General features: G+C 51.4%; 1 protein-coding gene across 1 annotated transcript in view; it reads left to right on the top strand.

Annotated features, from left to right (window-relative positions):
* The window catches only part of DDX31 (DEAD-box helicase 31), a 73,934-nt gene extending 53,342 nt beyond the window's left edge, over window positions 1-20,592 (top strand). The window contains 3 exon segments of the mRNA XM_007194452.3: window positions 3,279-3,447; window positions 19,825-19,988; window positions 19,991-20,592. Coding sequence (XP_007194514.3) covers window positions 3,279-3,447; window positions 19,825-19,988; window positions 19,991-20,136 — 479 coding nt within the window. The 3' untranslated portion in view covers window positions 20,137-20,592.
* Window positions 20,593-20,906: the final 314 nt, after the last annotated feature.

Below are 20,906 nucleotides of genomic sequence, written 5' to 3'. Positions count from 1 at the left end.
TGATACTGCCTTTTGCATTTCAATCTGCATATGCAAATTCCCCACTACTGACTTGCTTCCCTTTTATGCCATTTCAGAACCCACCTCATGAATAATTAACAAAGCAGCTGGGTTTTGCCTTCACGGCAGAAACCTAGTTGGAAACTGGGCCAAGTATGCATTTGTTTTCCTTTTGCATTTTCTGACCCAGTCATTGCTAATGACCTGAACTTTATCGTGGTCAGTTTCCAGAAGCAGTTACCCCTTTTTCCCCTCATGTCTTGCATCTTGTAGCTAGAGCTTTTCAGGTGGTAAAAATTGTGGTAACCTAAGTTTGAACTCCAGAGTCCTGAACAAAAATTTCAGAAAGTGGAGTCCTTTACCTGCACAGCGCCACTTGCCCTGCGGTTCGAGCCGCTCTGCCCTGAAGAGCAAGGGCTACACGTGTAGGGCTTGTGCCTGGCTCCGAAGGGACGCTTCTCGAAGTCAAGAAAATGCAAACTACTGAAATCATCCCTCTCCCCTCAGTGTGATCAGAGGGAGGTTGGCTTCTTGGCCAAATGCTTTGTCTTTAAGAGAATTAGAGCAAGCAGCCTCCTTTCCCCCTTTCTCTGGGTGGTCGTCGCTGTTGATGTGACGCGTAGGAAGGTGCAGCGCGCCTTCTCTGTACAGACGTGTGCTCTTCTCGGGCAGCGGTGGGGTCGGGAGGAGCGCGGATGAGCTGCACCTTCCAGGCTGGAGTTTTGCTCCTTTCTGCCTCCTTGACCCTAAGCCTCATCTGCAGGATGCCGCTCTTCCTGGTCAGATGTCCAAGGGTATGTTTGGTTTTATTGCTCAAAAGGACAGAATGTCCTTGGAAGGTATTTTGAAATAGATTTCCCTTAATTCCGTCATCCTCTGGCTCTGAAGTGGGGCTTGGTGGCGTGCCAGTGCCTGCTCTGATTGGCTAGAGCATCATCCGTCTTCCCAAATAAACGTCTCCTTTCAGGACTTCTCGCCTTTCCGCTCGCCTCAGGCCCACAGCCCTCTTCCTTCCACTTGTTCCTGGTGCGGCCAGCAGGGCCGCTTCCTGCCCCTTGGAAGGTCCTACAGACAGCTGCGCTCCGTCTGAGGTTCCTGCTTCTCTGAATTGGCCCAACCTGGGAGTCCGTGCGTGTATGTGAGGACGACCAGCTGTTGCTGTCCCCAGCGAGACAGGAGCCTTGAGGACGGGGAGGCTTAGTGCAAGCAGGCAGTGGGAGATGCTGCCTGACGAGTTGTCGAGGGAGAGAACTCTCCTGCCGTTTCTTGGCGAACTCATTATCCCCGGAAAGCTGTTAGTTGAGCACCTACCTCTCCCAGGACAGAGGCTCTCCAGCCTCAGCTCTCAGGATTGGTGTAGAGAAGAGGAATCTTCTCTGACCTGCTAATCTGCTCAAGCCCAAGAGTGAGATGAGTGAGGAGGCCTGGGCCAGTATCGGGGTAAATGAGATTTTAGAGGTGCAGACTCTTTGCTTTGGCCTGGCCTGGTTCCAGTCTGCTTTTTCTGTCTAGAGTAAATGTTGGGGGTTGGGAAAGAGAGGGAGCTGGAGAAGAGGCTGGCGTCTCCAGGGTCGCGATAGTTGTAGAGCTTTCCCCTCTGAGGACTTGAATATGTGTCAGAACCCTCCAAACAGCACGGACCATTTGAAGTGTTAAAGATTTTCCTTGAAAAACCTCGTCCCCAGTCATTAAAAAGGGGAGTAAGCACAGATTTAAGAGAGGGGTACAGTGGAGTTGCCTTGGTTATTATTTCTCATCGATTGGGAAAAGGAGTTCACTTTGCTCGGTAAATAGAGCTTTGATGGGTTCCCAGGATCCTTCCAGGAGCTGATCTGCTAAAATGACACTTTTTATTACTGTTCATAAACGCCAATCTCCAGGTGCTGCTGGGATATTACGTTTAAGCTGTGGGCAAACTTGCCAGTCCAGTGGCTCAACAAGCGAGGGCGAGAGAGGCTGGTGTTTAGTGCCTGCTTCCATCAGAAGCACTGTAGGTCGGGGCTCCGGGGGAAGTAAAGTCAGTGGGGATGGGGATGGGGAACAGTCCCAAGGGTCCCCGCCTGCCCTGTTGGAGTGAGAAAAGGGCAGACACTTGAGTGTCACTGTTACCGGGAGACATTTGAGGGGAACGAGGTATAGGAAAATGATTCCTCAGAGGAGTGGCCAGGGGCTTCCCTGGCGGTCCAGTGGTTACGACTCCGCACTGCCAGGGCAGACGCACAGGTTCGATCCCTGCTCGGGGAACTAAGATCCCACATGCCGCGTGGCGTGTCCAAAAAATTAAATAAATTAATTAAAATAAAAATAAATTTTTTAAAAAAGGAGTGCCCAGTCAAGGGGTAGCCAGAGCGCCACCCTCCTGGGAACCGCCTGTGACCAGTGCCGGGTTGAGGACAAGGGCCTCTTTCTTAACTTTAAAACAGGACCGAAACTTTCGTGATGGACTGTCTGAGGGACAGCTCTACACCGCTGGCAGTCCTCCACAGATGAACTGTCTTGTGGGCTGTTTTAGAAATTTAATACTTTTCTTTCTCTTTAAGATTCTGTTTTTGCTTCCGTTTTTACACATTCTTTGAAAGGGTAAGAAACCCTGTATCGATCAATTCTGGATGCGTTAGCACAAATTCGGTTTTTAAATCCCATGAGTATATGGAGAGCTGGTGTCAGTGATTCCTCCAGATGGGCAGCTGGAGGTGGCACTCTGGGCGGAGACAGTGTTTACAGTAATGATAATGTACGGTAATAATAAACATAAGGGCAATCATAATAAAGCCTTGTGAGCCTTTTAAATTTTGTGACATTTGCATGTATTAACTATTCGAAAAAATAATAATTCGATTAGGGAAGAATTTTCCCAATATAAAGGTCTAATGATTTCATTTTCCATAAGAAAATGGTATACATTGATCCTGTCTTAGTTTCTTCACTCATTCTCTCATTCATTCATTTATACAACAAAAACCTGCTGTGTGGCAGGTACTGTGCTAGACCCCAAGACTATAATGAAGAAGGAAACAGGACCCTCCCCCTAGGTTTATTACAGGCTACACAGTAAAGTGTGAAATTTTATTGGGTGTATTCATTGTGGCTGGTAGACTTACTTATTTTTAGAAAATAAAAAAAAATACACAAGTATAGCTTTAGGTTGTTGATGTTTGTTGTGCTGTCCTGGTTGTGTGTCCATCGTGGCCCGGCAGGGTGAACTGCGCAGGGCAGCCCTTAGGCCGGGGCAGCTGAGACCCGTCCTGACCGCCTCCCGCCCTCTCGCTGTCTTTCAGCCCTGCAGTCCTTCATCCGGGCCTACGCGACCTACCCCCGGGAGCTGAAGCACATCTTCCACGTCCGATCGCTCCACCTCGGGCATGTGGCTAAGAGCTTCGGGCTAAGAGATGCCCCTAAAAATCTCAGTGCCTTGGCCACAAAGAAGAAGAAAGCAAACCTGAAAAGGTAAGGTGGGCTGAATTTGTCCTGTGACAAGTGGCTGAGGGTCAGGTGGGTATGGAGAACTCTGTCCAGATTGGCAGCCATGAGATGGTGTGGGGGGCTGCTGAGTGCCAACTTGGGCTTTTGTGGTAAATTATCACCAGTATCTGCCCTTCTCTCAGTGTGGTGAGTGCTTGGAACAGCTGGAAAAATACCTAATCTGAGTGCTTTTAAGGCACTTGCAGAAATTCGGTGATGTCTCCTGGTGGGTCCAGAGTAGTGGGGGTTATTGGAACAGCAAGACTGCCGACGCATAGAGTAGCTCAGGGGCTGTTCACACTCGGAGCTCCAGATGCGCTGTGGTCCACCCTGGACAGCTTCGGGGACTTGACGGAAGACTGGGGTGTGTTCCGTGAAGCTCTGCTTCGGCCGCAGGGCTCCCGCAGGCTGGCTGGGCGTGGGGGCCGCGCCCGGGGCTCCCAGCGCCGCGTGCCGCTCTCCTTGGTGCCGACACGCACCTCCAGCGTTGAGCACGTGTAGGGCAAGTGCAGCGGACTCTTCTCCCTCCGCCCCCTGCTCCCCACCCCCCCTCCCCAAAAAAAACACGTGAGGAACCGTCCAGAGTCAGAGTGAGAAGTGTTGCCCTGCAGGTTGGGCACTGGGCTCCGAGTCCATCTTCACAGTTTGAAGAGGCCCTGAGATGATTTCCCTCCACGAAATGCAGTTGTAAAAGGTCTTCTTCCTCTCCCCAAAGACAGGGTATTCATGGGAATTCCCTGGCAGTCCAGTGGTTAGGTCTCGGCCCTTTCACTGCCACGGCCCTGGGTTCAGTCCCTGGTCAGGGAGCTAAGATCCCGCAAACCACATGGTGCAGCCAAAAAAAACACACGGTGTTCTTTTAGTACCAGACCCAGCCCTTTGCGGGAACTAGAGTTTCTTAGATACCAGGAGCTGCTTTTATGGGGGATTTGGGGCAGATCATTGTTTTTGCTTGCTAATTACAAATGCCAGTATATCCTTGCCCTGCCACTGAGCACCTGTGGGCAGTACCACACTCTCCTAGGTGTCCCAGCACAGCGTCTGTCTCGCATGTTCACCGAGAAGAGCCGGTCACGTCATCAGCCTCATCAGGGCCCAGGTTCTCTGGTTGAAATGACAGAGGGAGATGCCCGCCCAGTGCAGGGAGGCGGCTGTTGGAGTTAGGGGGCTTGGCCTTCGGTTCCAGCTCCAGCCTGACGTGAGCTTGTGAGCTTTGGACTGTGTCTTTGCTTAATTTCTCAGAGCCTCATTTTCTTCAGCTACAAAAGGGAAAAGGAAATCCACGTTTTTAGCCACTTCACAAGAATCAGAATTAGGTGATACATGTGACTGTGCCTTTTGAACCATGAAGGGCCATCCAGGTGAAACACCTTAGGACAGAGAGCTGGAGACCAACTGAGTTAAGGTTCCAGAACATCCAACTGGATCTGTCCAGGGACTTGGCACTTAGAAGGCTCTTTATAATGGATAAAAGGTTGCCTAATTCTACTTCCCATTTTGGAATTTTTAAGATGCTTGGTCTTTTTTCTTATAGTAATCCCTCTCATATAGGGCAACACTCCAGTGATTCTGTGAGGCAGGCATTTCCCCGCACGCGCTCCTCCGATGCCCGGACAAGACTGAGACACGTCCGGCTCCGGTTTCTTCCAGGCGGTTTTGAGGTGCAGAGCGTTGCCTGCTGCCACACTCTACCTGTCCTGGGCAGGGCTGCGGCCAGAGACCCCTCTGCTCGGGCCGGGTCCTCCCAGAGGGAGAAGGTGCCTCGGCTCCACTCCAGATTTGGGACTGCCACGCACCAGAGTTAGGTTCCTGGCTTTGGGTTTGGGGTAGCTGACATCTGTACACAGTAACTGGTTTTAAGTATGTGACAAAACTATGAGGCTCGGAGTCAGGTCTGGAACGACCTCCCAGTGATCTGGAAGCCTGGCCGTCCTGTCCCACCGTCTCTAAAACGCCGACACCTGCAGGAGGTGGGGATCCATCTGCCACATGATCCCTGGTAAGAAACACGTATTTTGTTTATTCCTCTTCCTGCAAGTAAGTGTGACCCCAGTATTTTATTGTCAGCAGCTGATCTACCTTTGCAAGCGTTAATAGCAGCTCTTCAGACTGGGTGTGCCCAGCCCTCACCCAGGGAAGGCAGAGCGGGAGGCTCGAGGCGCTGGGGGTGGTGGGGGGACTCGGAGCCAGCATTGTCCTTACCTTGCGAAGCCGCCAGGGAGAGAGCAAGCCGCCGCCTCCCGCTTCAGCTGACCCGCGCTGGCAGATGGGCACCAGGACGACGATACCCCTGTGAGCAGGGGATTTAACAGGGCTTTATTTAGGGAAGAATGGGCTGATTAGCCGATAAAGAGCATGTAAGATGGTATGGGGCAGCCTTTGATGTCTGGCTGGCGCGGCAGGGAGCCGGGTGGTGAGTGACAGCAGCGTGTCACGCGATTACTCCGCCCGTGACAGTGCCGCTCTCTGTTCTTGCCATGTCACCACTCTGTTACAGCTACTTTTTCCGTTGTCACGCCCTTCTTTTGAAGGCATTTCTCCCCACACTCCTTACACCCTCCCGCCCCACCCCTGCCTTGCTAATGCAGACGGGCACTCAAGGATACAGTAGGTACCTTTCTTATTGGGGGAGATCTTGTCACTCCTGGAGGAAGAATGACTCTGCAGCTAATCTGCACATGGACCGTATCACTGTGGTCGGGGAAGCGGCAGAGAAACTTGACAGATTCTCCGCACCTCAGTCAGGACTCGAGCCAATGCCAGTCGCCGCTTTTTAAGGAACAGGAAAGAAAAGTCCATTAAACCCCACACAAGTGTGGAGAGTTATGCTGTAGCCACGATGATTGTCCTGAGCCGAGGCGTCTCCTCTGAAATCCATCTGTCAAGGAAGAGAATGGGTTCCTTGGGTTTTGTATGGGTGGGTAAAATAATAGCGCTAAATTCTCCAAATTATTCTGCATTCCATTTTATGGTGTTTACTGCCTAGAATAATTATGTTATGTGCAAACCTCTGATATCTGCAAACCAAATTTATGAGACCGTAAGCAAAATCCTGTCTCGCCTGCCATCCCCAAGCAAGGAGTTCACCCGGGTATTAGCAGATGAGGCCAGGGCAGGTTAGGCTTGGAGACTACCGGGCATTTCTATGCAGTGACAGAGGGAACTTTTATCTCGTCTGTATGCCTTTATTCCTTTACTGGACCACTTTTCAGAAAAAGGAAGAAAAGAGTTAATGTCCCCAAATAAGGTCTTAATCAGCAGGTCTCTCTCTGTCTCCTTTTTGAGTCCTCAGTTCTGAAGGGGAATAGTAAGTGTCTTCCCCCTGCGCACAGAAGCACAGGGTCACGAGCACTCTTCTGCCACCGACACACAAGCCTGTCAGAACAGCCCCCCCACCCCAGATACCTACATATCCACGCACACAGGGAATCGGTGCTGTTGGTAAAATTTTGAATGGCCCCTTAGCAACATCCATCACGAACACAGCATTTTCCTTCCGTGAAATGCAGTTCTGATTTTGAAGCTAGGTAGATTCAGCAGTCCCTGAGAAGCAAAGGTAACATACCTTCCAAAATTTCCATCTTCCCAGGAGACGCTGAGACCCAGCGCTGTCTGCTCTGGGAGGGCAGAGCTGGGTTGTTCGCCAGGGTGTCTGTCTGTCTGTCTAGGCAGTCACACGTGTGAGTAGAACCTGTCCAGGGCCAGTGAGCAGACAACTTCCTCATCCGTTTGACACTCTGTGGTCACTGGTTCAAGGATATAGAAAGTAATGAGCCTTAAAGTCTTAGTGTTATGGTGGCAATGTGAAAGGGCGAGTCTGTTGGGTTTAAACCACCCTATCTCGTATGGATTATATGCTATAGTTGTAAGTTTACTTCCCCCCAAACAGTTTAGTTTGCAGCTACCTAAGGCTGGTCTCACCACTGGCTTCTACCGTCTGGGTCTTTCTGAAGTTCTTCTTCGTGTGTAGAAGATTTCTTTGTATAAATGTTCTCAAACCAGCCCAGCTAAGTGTTACCTGGTAGTTCTCATTTGATCAAAAAGTAGGGCTGTGTGATCCCTTAGTGCTTACTGGGTCCGGGTGTGCTTGGTCAGGGCTCAGCAGGCTGGGATCCATTGTGGAAGGGGACATGGGGCTGGTCCCCTGGGGCCTGGCCTCACATCCTAGCCACCATACCCAGCACGTCCTTCACCTCTGTTACTTCCAAAGTTCTACATTTAGTGTACTTGTTAAAATAAGGAAACATCCTTAGGGAGGTCATTCTTGCCAGACTTTTCTCATCTGTGAAATGCTTTATCACTGAAGTTCAAATCAGAGATTTTGTAGACCTCCACTTCAGGGTCATTTTTCACCTTTTTTTTTTTTTTTTTTTTTTTGCTTTTTATTTATTTATGTTTCTCTTTTTTCATTGAAGGATAGTTAATTTACAATGTTGTGTTAGTTTCAGGTGTACAGCAAAGTGACTCAGTTATACATATGTATTTATATATTCTTTTTCAGATTCTTTTCCATTATAGGTTATTAAAAGATACTGAGTATAGTTCCCTGTGCTCTACAGTAGGACCTTGTTGTTTACCTGTTTTATAGTAGTGTATATATGTTAATCCCAAACTCTTAATTTATCTCCCACCCCCCCCATCCCCTTTGGTAACCACAAGTTTGTTTTCTATGTCTATGAGTCTTTTTCTGTTTTGTAAATAAGCTCATTTGTATCATTTTTTTAGATCCCACATATAAGTGATAAGTGGTGTTATGTGATATTAGTCTTTGTCTGACTTACTTCACTTAATATGATCATCTCTAGGTCCATCCATGTTACTGCAAATGACATTATTTCATTTTTTTTTATGGCTGAGTAGTATTCCATCGTATACATATGTACCACGTCTTCTTTATCCGTTCCTCTGTCGATGGACACTTAGGTTGCTTCCATGTCTTGGCTATTGTGAACAGTGCTGCTGTGAACATAGGGAGGCATGTATCTTTTCAAATTACAGTTTTCTCCCATTTTTCATCTTTGAAGGCCTTTGCTCTGTCCCTCTCTGTGATTCTCACTCTCACTTTTTCAGTAATTATTAAATAACTTGTGAGAGTTACTGTGTTGAGTAGACTCTAGTTTGAGAAGTTCATACCCCCATCAGCCATCTCCCTGCCCCTCCACTTGTTTCTTAAATGCTGACTGTGGGAGTGTCACGCAGTGATTAAGAGTCTGGGTTTTACCCACACAGGCATCTGGGTTGGATCACTTACTGTTCCTGTTCCTCAGTCCCCTCACCTCTCAGATAGTGGCACGGAGCCTCGCAGTGTTGTCTGGGGATCAAGCAGGTGACGAGTACAAAGCATCGACACGGTGTCTGGGACATGAACACGGGGGAGCATTTGTGGAGGTGGTGACCCAGACAGGAGCGTTGGTTCTTCCTGCCGGCCTTCATCACACTTAGAAGCGTCCCTGGAACGGAGAGAGTGAACCTGTCATTAACCTTTTAGCACCTCCAAGTTCTCTTATCAGGAGCCACCTTGAAAACGCAGAGCTGGTCGCCTCCAAGACGAGCATGAAGATGCTGCAGCTGCATCTCCCTGCAAAGCAATATTCTCATCATTAGGAGCAGCTTGCCTGCCAATTTTTATGTGGCATTTACAGCCTCCCTAATATCACTTAATTAGCTGAAGGCAAACCTGGAATCTTGCCCACTGGGAAAATTCTCTCGATTTCCTTGAGCCAGTCATCGTTCTGTAGGAAGACAGAGTGGCCAAACGTGAGGTCAGAGGCTGGACTAAGCCCCGTTTGGAAACATGGGGGATCCTCTGCGCACGCGATCTTGGAGCGGCGTCCTGCACCGCTGACCCCTCCCCTCATCCCTCTGGCCTCCTGGTCTCTCCCTTCAGCTTCCCCACCCCGTCCCCATGAATCCCCTCAACTGCATTTTACAACAGTCCACTACTGAGTCTCCTGCGGCCCTTCTGGTCCCGCCGACTGGTGCTCCCCTCGCCCGTCGTGCCTTCGCTTCTTCCAGCCTGTCGGTGATGCCTCGTTACTCTGATGATTAGGACACACCCCCTCTTCCCTCTCCCCACGGCCTCAGCTGGCACCCCTGCTTTCTCGTTCTCTCCCGGGGCCTTTGCCCAGCGTGCTGCGGGCCTGGGTCTCTCCTCACCCCTCTTCGTCTTTGGGCCTCCGTCCCTTCTTCGAGGAAGTCTCCTCTGGCCCGCCTGCCTGGGTGGACACCGCGCGCCCCCATTCCACCCCCGACCCCACCCGCTGACCGCCGTCACAGGAGCCCTGCACGTGTCTGTGATGTGTGTCTGTGTGGCTTCTGTCTCTCTCCTCCTCTCCCCGAAGCTCAGGGTGGAAACCCTGTCTGGTTTTCCGCATCGCGTCCCCAGCACCTACCTGGCACGCGATAGGTGCTCGGGAAGTAGTTTTGAATAGATGAACGGAACCTGAAAGTCTTCTGTAATCCTGAGAGGAAGAGCATAAAGGGAAAGAGAAAAGAGGAATTGTTCTGACGGGAACCAGGTAAATGCCTCTGAATTGTTTCGTTAGCCCAGCAAACAGCAAATCCTGCCTTTCGGAGCGCGCCGTCCACTCCTTAGTCTGTCCTGAGAGAACAAGCATGGGGTCACTTTCCTCTTGGCATGAAATAGTCCCTGAGAAGGACTGAGCCTCGGGCCCTGTTTCCCCGACGTCACAGTGGAGGAACCCACAGAACGTGGAGATGAGTGGGTTCGGGATTGGGGTCTCCACCAGCCTGGGCAGGGCCAGGGCAGATGCCCACGGAGGGTCAGTTCACTCGACCTCAGCCTGAAGACCAGAGGGAAATAGCTAGGACCGCCGGCAGTGACTGTCAGGACAGATGTGCGTGTCCCGTGGAGCAGGGCAGCGGAATCTCCTGTCACAGTCTGCTGGGGAGCCGTGTGAAAATACAGGAGGGCCTGTGCTTTAAAGATGAGTTAGGGTTAAGGAAGAGAATTTTCACATAGAACCTGGGTGAGCTGTATGGACTGTAGCCGAGACCATATTCTGCTGGCCTCTGTGTCAAGGGTGATGAGATGGGTGACTTCGAAGCCCACGCTGGCTTGCCTCTCTGGGACATCTGTACTGGCAAGAAGTGTCCAGACTGGGACAAGGGGCAGGACGAGTGCTGTGGGTGGTGGCTGGGTCTCTCCTGGGTGGAGAACACCGGCACAGAGGGGTCACTTGGGGGTGATGTGATTATTGAGGTCCCCCCGTTGCATTCACACGCAGCCCTGGGTTGAGCTGCGTGGGCAGGGCTCCTCGGAGGGCCGGCCCTCCCGACCTCAGCACCCCCGGCGCAGCTCCAGGTCGCTCCCTGCCCACCGCCAGGCGCCAGCCCTGCACACGCGCCTCTTTACGTCTGGCCCTTGCTTCTACCACTGTTTGTTCCTCCTGACACCATGCAATTACCAGCCTCCTCATGAAACACCCCGCCACCGGTCCGTGCCCACCCCCAGCTAATGAGGCAATCAGAGGGATTTCACAGTGACCCTGTGCTGCCTCCACACCTGGGTCACCTGCAGACGGCGGGAGCCACGGGGCGTGCTTTCAGGCAAGCAGTCAGGGCTGACAACAAAGAACAGGAACCCAGCCAGCCTCTCCCGGGAGGATGCTGGAGACGGCACATTCCCGTTGGAGCCTTCCCGGCCCTGGAGTCTGAAGATGTGCCCGGCCCAGCACGCGTTGGCAGATCCCAGACCCACGAGGCCTCGTGCAGCAGGAGAAGACCCGACTCTGCATTGCCTTGTCCTTGCTCCGGGCTCTTCTAGTTCAGACCATTCGAGAAATCAGGAAGGAGCTCGACGGTCCCCCAGCTCTCCCCTTGCTACACACAGCTTAGTTCAGGCTGACAACTCCCCTCCTCTCACCTGTCCCCACGTTCCTTGGGCTCCTTCACATCCCCAGCCCCTCCACATACTCTCTGCTCTTATGCCACAGAGCCTTTCCGTCTGGTTAGGACCCATAGGAAATGACTTCAGGTCTTTTCCAGATGTTCTCTCCATTCTGGTCCTGACGTTCCAGCAGCAGGCTGACACGTGGAGTGATGTCTTAACCAATAAATAGTCCAGAAGAGGGATGTGGTTTGAGAGAACCGACATCCCGGAGTGATGGCATCTGGCTGTGTGCCAGCACGTCTCTTGAGGGAGTACGTGCGCCCCTGGCTGTGTTGAATCCACGTGCGTTGTCTCATTGAGCCTCACCAGGTCCCTCTGACCACGGCCGAGTTCCCAGTAACTGGTGAGAAAGTGGACGTGCCCGGTCATGTGGCACCGAGTCTGAGAGACTCCGGAGCCCCCATTCCTGGCACTCGTCTCCTTCCTTGCATGCACCCCTTTGGAAGCTTCTGGTTGCTACGATTAGTATTAGGCTAAGTAACAAGTAGATGAATTCTGTTAAGGGTGTTTTTTGCCAGTGAACAGATAATTCTTTGTGTACTGGGAGAAATGGACTTAAAGCAGGAGATATTTTGGTGCATGTATGGAAGGATTTGATTGGAAGCCATCAGAATGGCAAACCCTGGAGTGGGTGGGAGCAGCTTTCTGCTCATGGGGCAGATCTCTGAGAACAGACAGCTGTGGGCAAGATGTGGATCCGGCTTTTTCTCTAGCTTCCTTCTGAGTCTAGAGGCAGAGGGTGCAGTGGGAGAGGCCCGGGCTTGGAGTCAGGCGCTCAGCAGCAGCTGCGCGTTGCCGCGGGGCCTGTCAGGTCGCGTGGGGCATGGGGAGGGATGACGGACACGCGGCATGCAGCAGCGGCCGGGGCTTAGGGTCGTCGTCCAGTACATGCTGATTCCTCTGCCCCGGCCCGCTTCTCTCTGAGTCTGTGAATAAAAAGTGGAAGCTTCACGGGAATTCCCTGGCGGTCCAGTGGTTAGGACTTGGCGCTCTCACTGCCGAGGGTCCGGGTTCAATCCCTGGTCGGGGAACTAAGATCCCACAAGCCTCGCGGTGTGGCCAAAAAGAAAAAAAAAAGTGGAAGCTTTATAGACTCTTCCCCGAACGCTCCCGCCCACCGGGAACCTTGTGCCATCGGTCACATTACTCCTTGGTTGTAAGACCTCCGCTTCAGGGCTCCCAGCAGCAGGGTAGGGGGGACTCGCCACCTCCAGGGTGGAGTTAGAGCTAACTAGTTAGAGCTCCTGAAATGAGCCCAAATTGACCACTTTCACTTTCCACCCTTTGGTCTCTGGGATTCAAATGCTGAATGTGCATGATTTACAAACCTAAAGATACAAGGTGTTGTTATTGATCAAAGCAGTCCCGGGTCCACATGACAAGGCGTCGGGTATCTGATGACGGCTGCTCATCTCCTCTGCCTTTCCTCTTTCCGGATTGTTAATGATAATTATAGTCAACATTTTCCCGGTGCCTTCACGACAGGCGCTCTGATACGGGTTTTGATTCATTAGTTCGTTTAATCCTTTTGAGAGTGAGCAGCCTGGCACTGAGAGAAGTAGCACCTTGGCCAAACTCAGACAATAAGTTCCACAGCCTCTGCAGGACGGTGCCGGGATCCTCCCCTCCGAGGGCCAGCTCCGCCCCGCTGTGCCTGGCCCCGGCCGCCCTGCCCCAGCGCCTCCAGCTGACCCAGGTCCCAGCCCGTCGTCTGGGTGGCTTTTCTCTCCGCTCAGGTTCTTGTCAGAATCTGGCTCGTCCAACTATGCAAACATGCAGTAGAGACCGGCCGGCCCAGAGAGGAGGGCAGTCACGTCTGTCACTGCAGCCAGTGGTGACAGCAGAGACCACGGCTGCCACCCATGTGGGGCTCAGCGCCGGCTGGGCTCCCGTCAGAGCCGTGGGTTTCCTCCCCTGGTCCTCCATGTCCTCACGTGCTGTCCCTCTCCCGGGGTGGGTCCAGGACTCGCACCCTGGCCTCCTGGCTTGACACTGTGCGGCTTCTCCCATCCTTGGCATCGGGTCAGCCTGTGACTCAGGTGGAAACTCGGCAGCTGAGCCCCTGCCTGTGTGCGCATGTGATGAGCCAAACCACCCGCCTTCTCTGACGCAGGAGCATGGGCCCCAGTTCAGGGTCACCTTCTGGCCGAGCCCATCCTTCTGGCCCGTTGGGGTGCTCTGCCGTCCAGTGTGCTGGCTGTCCCTGCGGGCTTCGTCTCATCTGCAGATGTGATAAATATGCCTCATAATGTCATTCGAGTCATCGATAACGGTGTCAAGCAGGGCAAGCCCAGAGGGTTTGGAGCTGGGATTCTGCCCAGGCTTATCAATCTCAGTGTTTGTAGGATACAGTCCTGCCAGTTACAGAAGCACTTAATTGTTTCCATGTGCACCCTGTATTTCTCCATCTTAACATTTTCACTGAGAATTAGATTTTATAAAGCACCCTTCGTTTTACCTTCACGCTACCCCTGCACCCACGTGGAGGCCCTTTCTGACGTGTGAGGAATCTCAGCTTAGAGGAAGCTTCTGACTCTGCAGGGTCGTCAGCTAGGCGAGGGCCGGGCTGGGATTCCAACCAGTGCCATCAGAGTCCTGCTGCTATGCCTCTTCCCCAACACCACCACCTGCGGTGTGACGTCCAGGCCTGGGTCCTGACAGAACTTCCGTAAAGGTCTCTGGCACTTGGACAGGTAATCCCAAAGCTCCATGCACTTCTGGGATTCTGACTGAGGGCGTCGCTTTCAGGCCTCGGCCATCTCTAAGCCTTGTCTCTGTCCCCCTTCCTGTTGTGGGCGCCGTTCCGGGCAGCAGGTCGGTCATGGCATCTACATACTGATCGCCTGTGACCTGCACGGCCTGGCCTCCGCCCGCCACCAGCTCTTCACTGGGTCTGGTTGTTAGGTGTGAGGCAGAGACCCACTTTTTCTCCACCTCTGCATCCACAGAGCCACTCAGGAATTTTCTGGAATGATATCCACTGCCTCAGCAGGGCTCCCCTGGAATGGAGTGTCTTCTGGGGCCCTGGGAGTTTTACAGACGCTAGAGTCGGTGTGGTCCTAAGAAATCGCAAAGAAGGCATCCCTAAAATGGGCAGCCCATCAGCGTGCATCTCTGCCGAAACAGAATCCAGAGGTTAAAGAGCCCTGATGCACTTCCTTTTCCTTCGATGGCCGTAAAAGATCTGATAGCTTGTTTCCCTTCAGTAGGCTAAATTATCGTCCCACACTGGCGGGTTCTGCACCTGAACTACTTTGTTGCCCCAGGGGGACTGCTTGTCACCTTCTCCCTGGAGTTGTTGGTCACTCTCACTGTCATCTGAGAGCCCCCTAAACCCCCTCAGATTCTGTGCCTTTGCTTCATCCGTAAGGGCGAGGCAGGAGGGTAGAAACTTGGAGTCAGCCTCAAGCCTCTGAAGCCTTCACTGTCTCCTTCCACGATCACTCAGAACCCAGGCTTTTCTTCCATTCTGGGGGCTTGCTTCTGCTGCAGGGTCCTTGGGGCCTCAGTGTGGCCCTGGGTCATTTGCTTACAAGCAGAATTTTTCAGATTAGAGAAAGAAATACACTTTACTGGTCTTCTGTTTGTCTGTTTTAATTATACCACAAGAGAAAAATCCCTCACAAAATCAAACAAACTGAAAGCCAGAGGCAAAGAGGTTTTTGATAAGTAAAAATTAAAATACTTTGATATTTCAGCCCAGGGTAAAATTGTACCACTTGATTTTTTTTTCCCCTAAAGTGAATATACTGTTTTTCCTGATTACAAAAATAATAATGTGTTTATTGTAAAAATTTGGGAAATAGAGAAAAGCTTAAAAATCATCCAATAAAAGCCCACAATCCAAGTTAATCTTAATTCACATTTTTTCTGGCTCATACTTTCTCTGAAGGTATACATGTAGGATTTTTTTATATCTATAATGAGATTGAGCAAATCATGATTTTTTAAACTGCTTTTTTCACTTGTTACCCAGCTGTTACTCTTACGATGCACTTTATCAGGGGTTCCAAAAGTCTTCGAGATCTGCTATAATGTGAACATTGCTTTTGTACTGGAAATATTTCGTGTGAGGAACTTGCTCCTTATTTTGGTAAAAACTTAAGGCACAGCGGTTAAGTGTGTACGTCGTGGAGTTGGAAAGTCCTGGGCCCCGATCCCATCTCCTCCCTGGACGTGCTGTTTAACCTCCCTGCACCTCGGTTGCTGTGCCTGTGGTGCCTCTTTCACAGGATTGTTGAAGTAAACGAATTAGATGCCTCTCAAGTGCTTACAACAGCACCTGACGTAAGTAGGTGTCATGCACGTGCTAATAATACAGTTATTATTAAAGTCACAGAGCCAGTGTCAATGGCTATGATTTGACGTGCTTTATATTTAAATCCGTTAACAACCCCTGTAATTGTTATTTGCTTATATGTTAATGTGTGTGGTGGACCCCACTAACGTCGTCATCATCATCAACATCTACTCTTTAAATATGGCCTGCAGGGAGTGTTCCAAAAGTCTGAAGGAATGTACTAGAGGTACATTTCAAGACCTTGGGGAAAAGATTTCTTGTTCAATGACTGTCTCGGATAACTGGATGACTCTTGGGAAGAAATAGTTAAATTCGCCACATCCTACCATAAGCCAAAACAAAATCTAGATAGAATTAAAGCAATAGCAGGCTAAAAGAAAATATCCTTGAATATTTTTAAAATGCTAGGGTGAGGAAGACTTTTCTAAGCGTGATCCTAAAGCCATAAAACATAAAAGAAAATATTGAGAGACTTGACAATACATAAAAATGCCTATTTTATCTTCTGATAAAATTTAAAATTCTGTCCTGCAAAAGAATGCCATTAGCAAAAGCCTGCGTTAGAATGGCTTTTTACCTAGGATAATCGTCTATGAATTTATTGATAAAGTTGGGAGGAGGTCCTGAGATCTCTCTTCTCCAGTGGCCATCCTAGCAGGCGTATTGATTTACTAATTAGGCTGTGATTTCACCTCATTGGCAGTGAAAGTGGCATCTGCCTATCCTGCTGGGTAATCCAGCCTGGTAACCAAGGAGGGGGGGGTTATCCAGCCTTCACTACAAGGGAGTTCCCTGTGGTTAGATAAACTGATCTGTTGCTTGGTAACCACAGGATTACTCTGGTGGATGCTCAGGATGCCCATTTGAGAGGGGTTTGGGTGTTTGGAGGGCAAAGAGGGCAAGAACGTTGGCAAGTTTCTGGGAGAACTGCAGCTTGGCAGGAGAAGCCCATCGTGGGCTTGGGTTTAGAACGTTTCATCTTCCCATCTGTACTTTGCCTTCTCGGCACTGGGCCTCAGAACAAAGGAAAAGCAGGCAGCGAGCTGGCCAAGGGAAAGGTGGGTCCCGTTGGGGTGGCAGCTGACAGCAGGGGAAACCCCTGCAGGGTTGACCCCAAGGTTCTTCCTCCCGAGGAAGAGGTCTGGATCTGGAAGGCAGGAACCCCTGTTTGCTGTCTGGACCACCACTCAGAGTTTGAGTTTGGGTCCCAAGTCAGAAGTGCATTGACTAGAATAAAATCATAAAGTAGCTAGGAAATTTTGAGATCATAACCTCAAGGCAAGCAGGACCGTCTCCAAGCCCCGCTTTCTAACGGCATCCTCTGCCTCAGTCGGTGTGGACTCAGAGCCCCTTGATAAATATTCCTGATCCGTGGCATGACACACGCACCAGAAGTTACCTTCCACAGCCCCAGGGCTGGCTGAGTTTGCCTGGGAAGGGACAGATCTCACGTGACTCAGAAGCAGACGAGAGTGGTGTGGGCGTGTGTGCACACACCGGTGTGTCGCAGGCCTCGGTGTGGCCCTCGGTGCCGGGTCTGGAGGCCCAGCGGCCTGAGCCCAGGCGTGCTGCCCAGCGCCTTCAGCCAGAAGCGGGACGCATCCCTGGTCTGCTTGCACCGCCGGCAGTTCGTGTATCAGTCCCCCAAATAAGAGTCTGGTTATTTATCTTGCGTTAGCAGTGGCAGGAGCCGTCGTTGAAGTGGTAGGGCTTAGGCTGGGGCGGATATTTTGACTGAAATTTTGCATATTTTGAAACTCAGGTTGTTACATTTAAAATTATACACGAGGTGAGTACCTGCCTTCAAACAAGGGGGGAGAGAAAGCGTTCCTTCCCGTCAGAGCCTGTTCACTCTGGCTGTCGTGTCACCTGGCTAAAAATAAACTGCAAGCACGGGAACTGACAGCCTTCTGTTTGGAACGAGTTTAGTGCGTTCTGCTGCAGGCCCGTCTCTTGCCGCTTCCCAGCCACGCGTGAGACCCAACATGTGGACGGACCTCCCCCGGACACCAGGGCACACGGTCCACACAGGCAGGGTCCAGGGGGTTAGAACCGCCGCTGTGCACAGAAGGGTGACGCGGTCACCGGAGCCCCAGGCCCACCGTCGAGGCCCCAGGGTCAGTCCTGGCTCCTGTGTGGCCTGCGGCGGGGGACAGGGAGGCAGAGGTCTGCTTGGCATCTCTGGGCCTCAGCTGCCCCGTTTTTAACTGTGATTGTCTGCAGCCCACATGCCAGCCACCAGCCAGCACTCCGTACGTCTTGCTCTCTTTAATCTTTACACAGCCGATGTACTTTGTTCCAAGTATCATCCCCATTTTTCAGATGAAGAAGCCCGTGTCACCCGTTCACGTCATTCAGCTAATGAGCGACAGAGCCGGGGTCCAGCCCAGGCACCTCCTTCACCCTTCAGCTCTCCCCTCACTCCTCCCTCTGTCCTCTGGCCTCTGCCCGCATGGTCCCACTGACACGTTCACGTGAGACCGTGAAGGCCTCCTCCGTGTCACATCGCGGTCATTTGTCCCCCTCGACCCCGCTGGACCTTCCTGTCCTGCCCAGTTGTTCCATCGGGACCGGCTGCCTGGTGCGAAGAGCTCAGGCTTTGAGCCCATCGGCGCTGTGTTGCATCTGGACTTATGCTCCTGGAGCTGGATGGTCTTGGGGAGGTTACTTACCTCCTCCAGTCTTGGTTTCCTTGTCTGTAAAGTGAGATGGTAGCCATACCTGCCTCTCGGAGTGAAGCTCAGATGTGGTGACGTAGAGCCCAGAGAGTCCTTCCCTGTGTATCTCTCCTCCTTTCACCAAGTCCCGTCCCTGCCCTTGCACGTACTCTTGTTACCACAGATGCCTAGCCCTTAAATACGGGGTCCTGTTATCCCCTTGCCTCAGACCTTTTTCCCAACACAGGTTGACTTTGCGTTTCTCCCCGTTTGTCATGGTAGAAACTGTTGTATGACTGACACGGATTTAGCCCCACCGTTGCTTGCACCCTGCCTTCTGCAGCGTGAGTGTAAAGAAATATGGTTGCTTTAGCCTAGTTACAATGGTGTCCCTTTCTTAATCAGTTTACTATCACGGTATTAGTCCTGTTGTTAATTCCTGGGCTTTAAAGGAGTTCTGTTATATTTATTTTTAGTCTGATTTATCTTCTGATTTTTACAGCAAAGGGAAGTGCTGTAAATATAAGTAGCAGAGGGTAACATCTGCCTTTTGTAAGAACCCAAGACACTGCCACGTCAGTGTTGAAGGAATTGCAGGCAGAGCAAGATGGATTCTCTGGTAACGGCTCTGTTGTTTTGGTTAAGATCCTGTCTTACGAAACATTATTTTACTCTTCAATTTTCATAATCATTTTTTCTGTGTACGACTGAACTTTACAAATTTCCCCCTCCGCTTTTCTAATCAAATAAATGATGAGGCCGCTGTCCTTTGAAAACTGTTAACAGGATTCACCATCTGACATTGATTTTCAGCCTAGGGCATTTTCCCTGCGGGTTGGGGCAGGTGAGGACCTCCCTCCCATTCCTGGAGCTGCTGCGGTCCATTCCCGGTGTGGACACTGACCGGTCTGCCCAAGCACACCTGGGTTTGGGGTTTTTGGGGTCAGAAATAATTTACAAGAGTCTCTTCGGTGGGTGAAGAGGTGTCTGTGGCGGACACCCCAGCCCTCACTGTTTGGCCGCCAAGCCGGGTCCCCAGGAGGAGGCCAGTTGCTTTGAACTGCACGGGGAGGTGGGGGCTGAGGGGGGCGTTCCCAGGAGCTGCTAGCGGTCGCTGACGGCTGAGTGTTGCCGAGTTTCAAGGCGGGTTTTTCCCCTTCTTTTGGCAAACCGCTGTATCAGGCACCTCATTTGCCACCAGAGTGGGAGTGTGTTTCCGCTCTTTTTTTCCCCATGAAAACAACACAGAACAAAGCCTCACTTTTAAAAATGCCATGATATTTTGCCACCGTTATGAAAATCTGTCAGCGCCGTATCTAATCTTCTGGTGCATAGAATATCAAAACAAGCGCCATTGAAGGGATTGTACTTCTGTTAATACAAAAATGTCAGTTCTACAGTCTTGGAACCAGCTGCCATCAGCCTCTTTCCAAATGGAAAAGAAAAAAAGTAATGAAGTTTCCTTTCCCCCTCTGCTTGTTACTGTTCTTCAGGCCTGACCTTCATAGGAAGACCCAGAGTAAACAGCGCCTTGCTGAAATCTTGCGTTCCGAATACTCCAGCGGGATGGAGGCCAGCGTCACCAAGGTCAGAGAGCAAAACAAACACGCAGGGCCCGGCAGCCAGCCTCGCGGCGCCGTCCGAAACCGGCGCCCAGCCTTGGCCGTGGGAACAAACTAAAGCTGGAAGCCTCGCGGAGGGACAGCGAGACTTCCCAGAAAGTAGTTTTAAGCTCTGCCCCCGCGGGACTGGGCCTCCGTGGATCCCGGAGGGGGCGTCCTGTTCTCTTCCGAGGAGCCTCGTGAGGACGAAGGGTGCCGCCCCCCCCTGCAGACCCGGTGACCCGGTGACCCGGTGACCCGGTGCGGTGCCGAGACGCGCCGCAGCCTGAGGGGTCAGGGGGGCGGGGGTCAGCACGGGATGGATTAGCCGCTAAGCTGCCTTGTAGGTCTCTCTCTCGGATTTATTCCGTCAGTGCCCGTAGGCCACGTGGTGTCACCACGACTTCGTGTAAAAGACTAATGTCCTTCACTGCAGCCAGGAAGGGATTTGACCCCGCCTGGCAGTGACATTCTGAAGAAGTTTCACAGTTTACTTCAAGCTGCCCTCTCAACGCATATATTGGCCTGGATTTTGTAAAATGAGATTTTAAAAGCTGGATTGAATCGCTAAAAGAAGAGAAAAAAACTATTTATCAGATCATCTTCTTGATGTATAGATGCTTTATTAAAAAGGACCAAAGGAGCATTTGGTGTGGGTCCCGAACGCCTCCAGGGGTCTTATTTCCTGTGCGCAGGGGGCTCGAAGCACCACGTCGCATTTGCGTGCAATGCTCTCTCCTTCTTGTCCAGGGAAATTGTACTTTCTCAGGACTAACTGATTTACTGTTGCCTTTTTATTATTTGCGTTTGAAGTCAAAGGGCACCAGTGTCCTGAGCTTTTCCTCCCATCGAGTCCCCTCTTGTCTTCCAGAAAGGTCCTGGGGTCTGTATTGTGGCCCAGGCCACAGCTGCCCCTCCCCCATTGTGTTTCCTGGGAGGTTTGAAAGAGGACCCCCGGGGCATATTGATTTCCC

This window comes from Balaenoptera acutorostrata, chromosome 6 (assembly GCF_949987535.1).
Source record: "Balaenoptera acutorostrata chromosome 6, mBalAcu1.1, whole genome shotgun sequence".
NCBI lineage: Eukaryota > Metazoa > Chordata > Mammalia > Artiodactyla > Balaenopteridae > Balaenoptera > Balaenoptera acutorostrata.
This window is presented reverse-complemented; position numbering and strand designations above follow the sequence as displayed.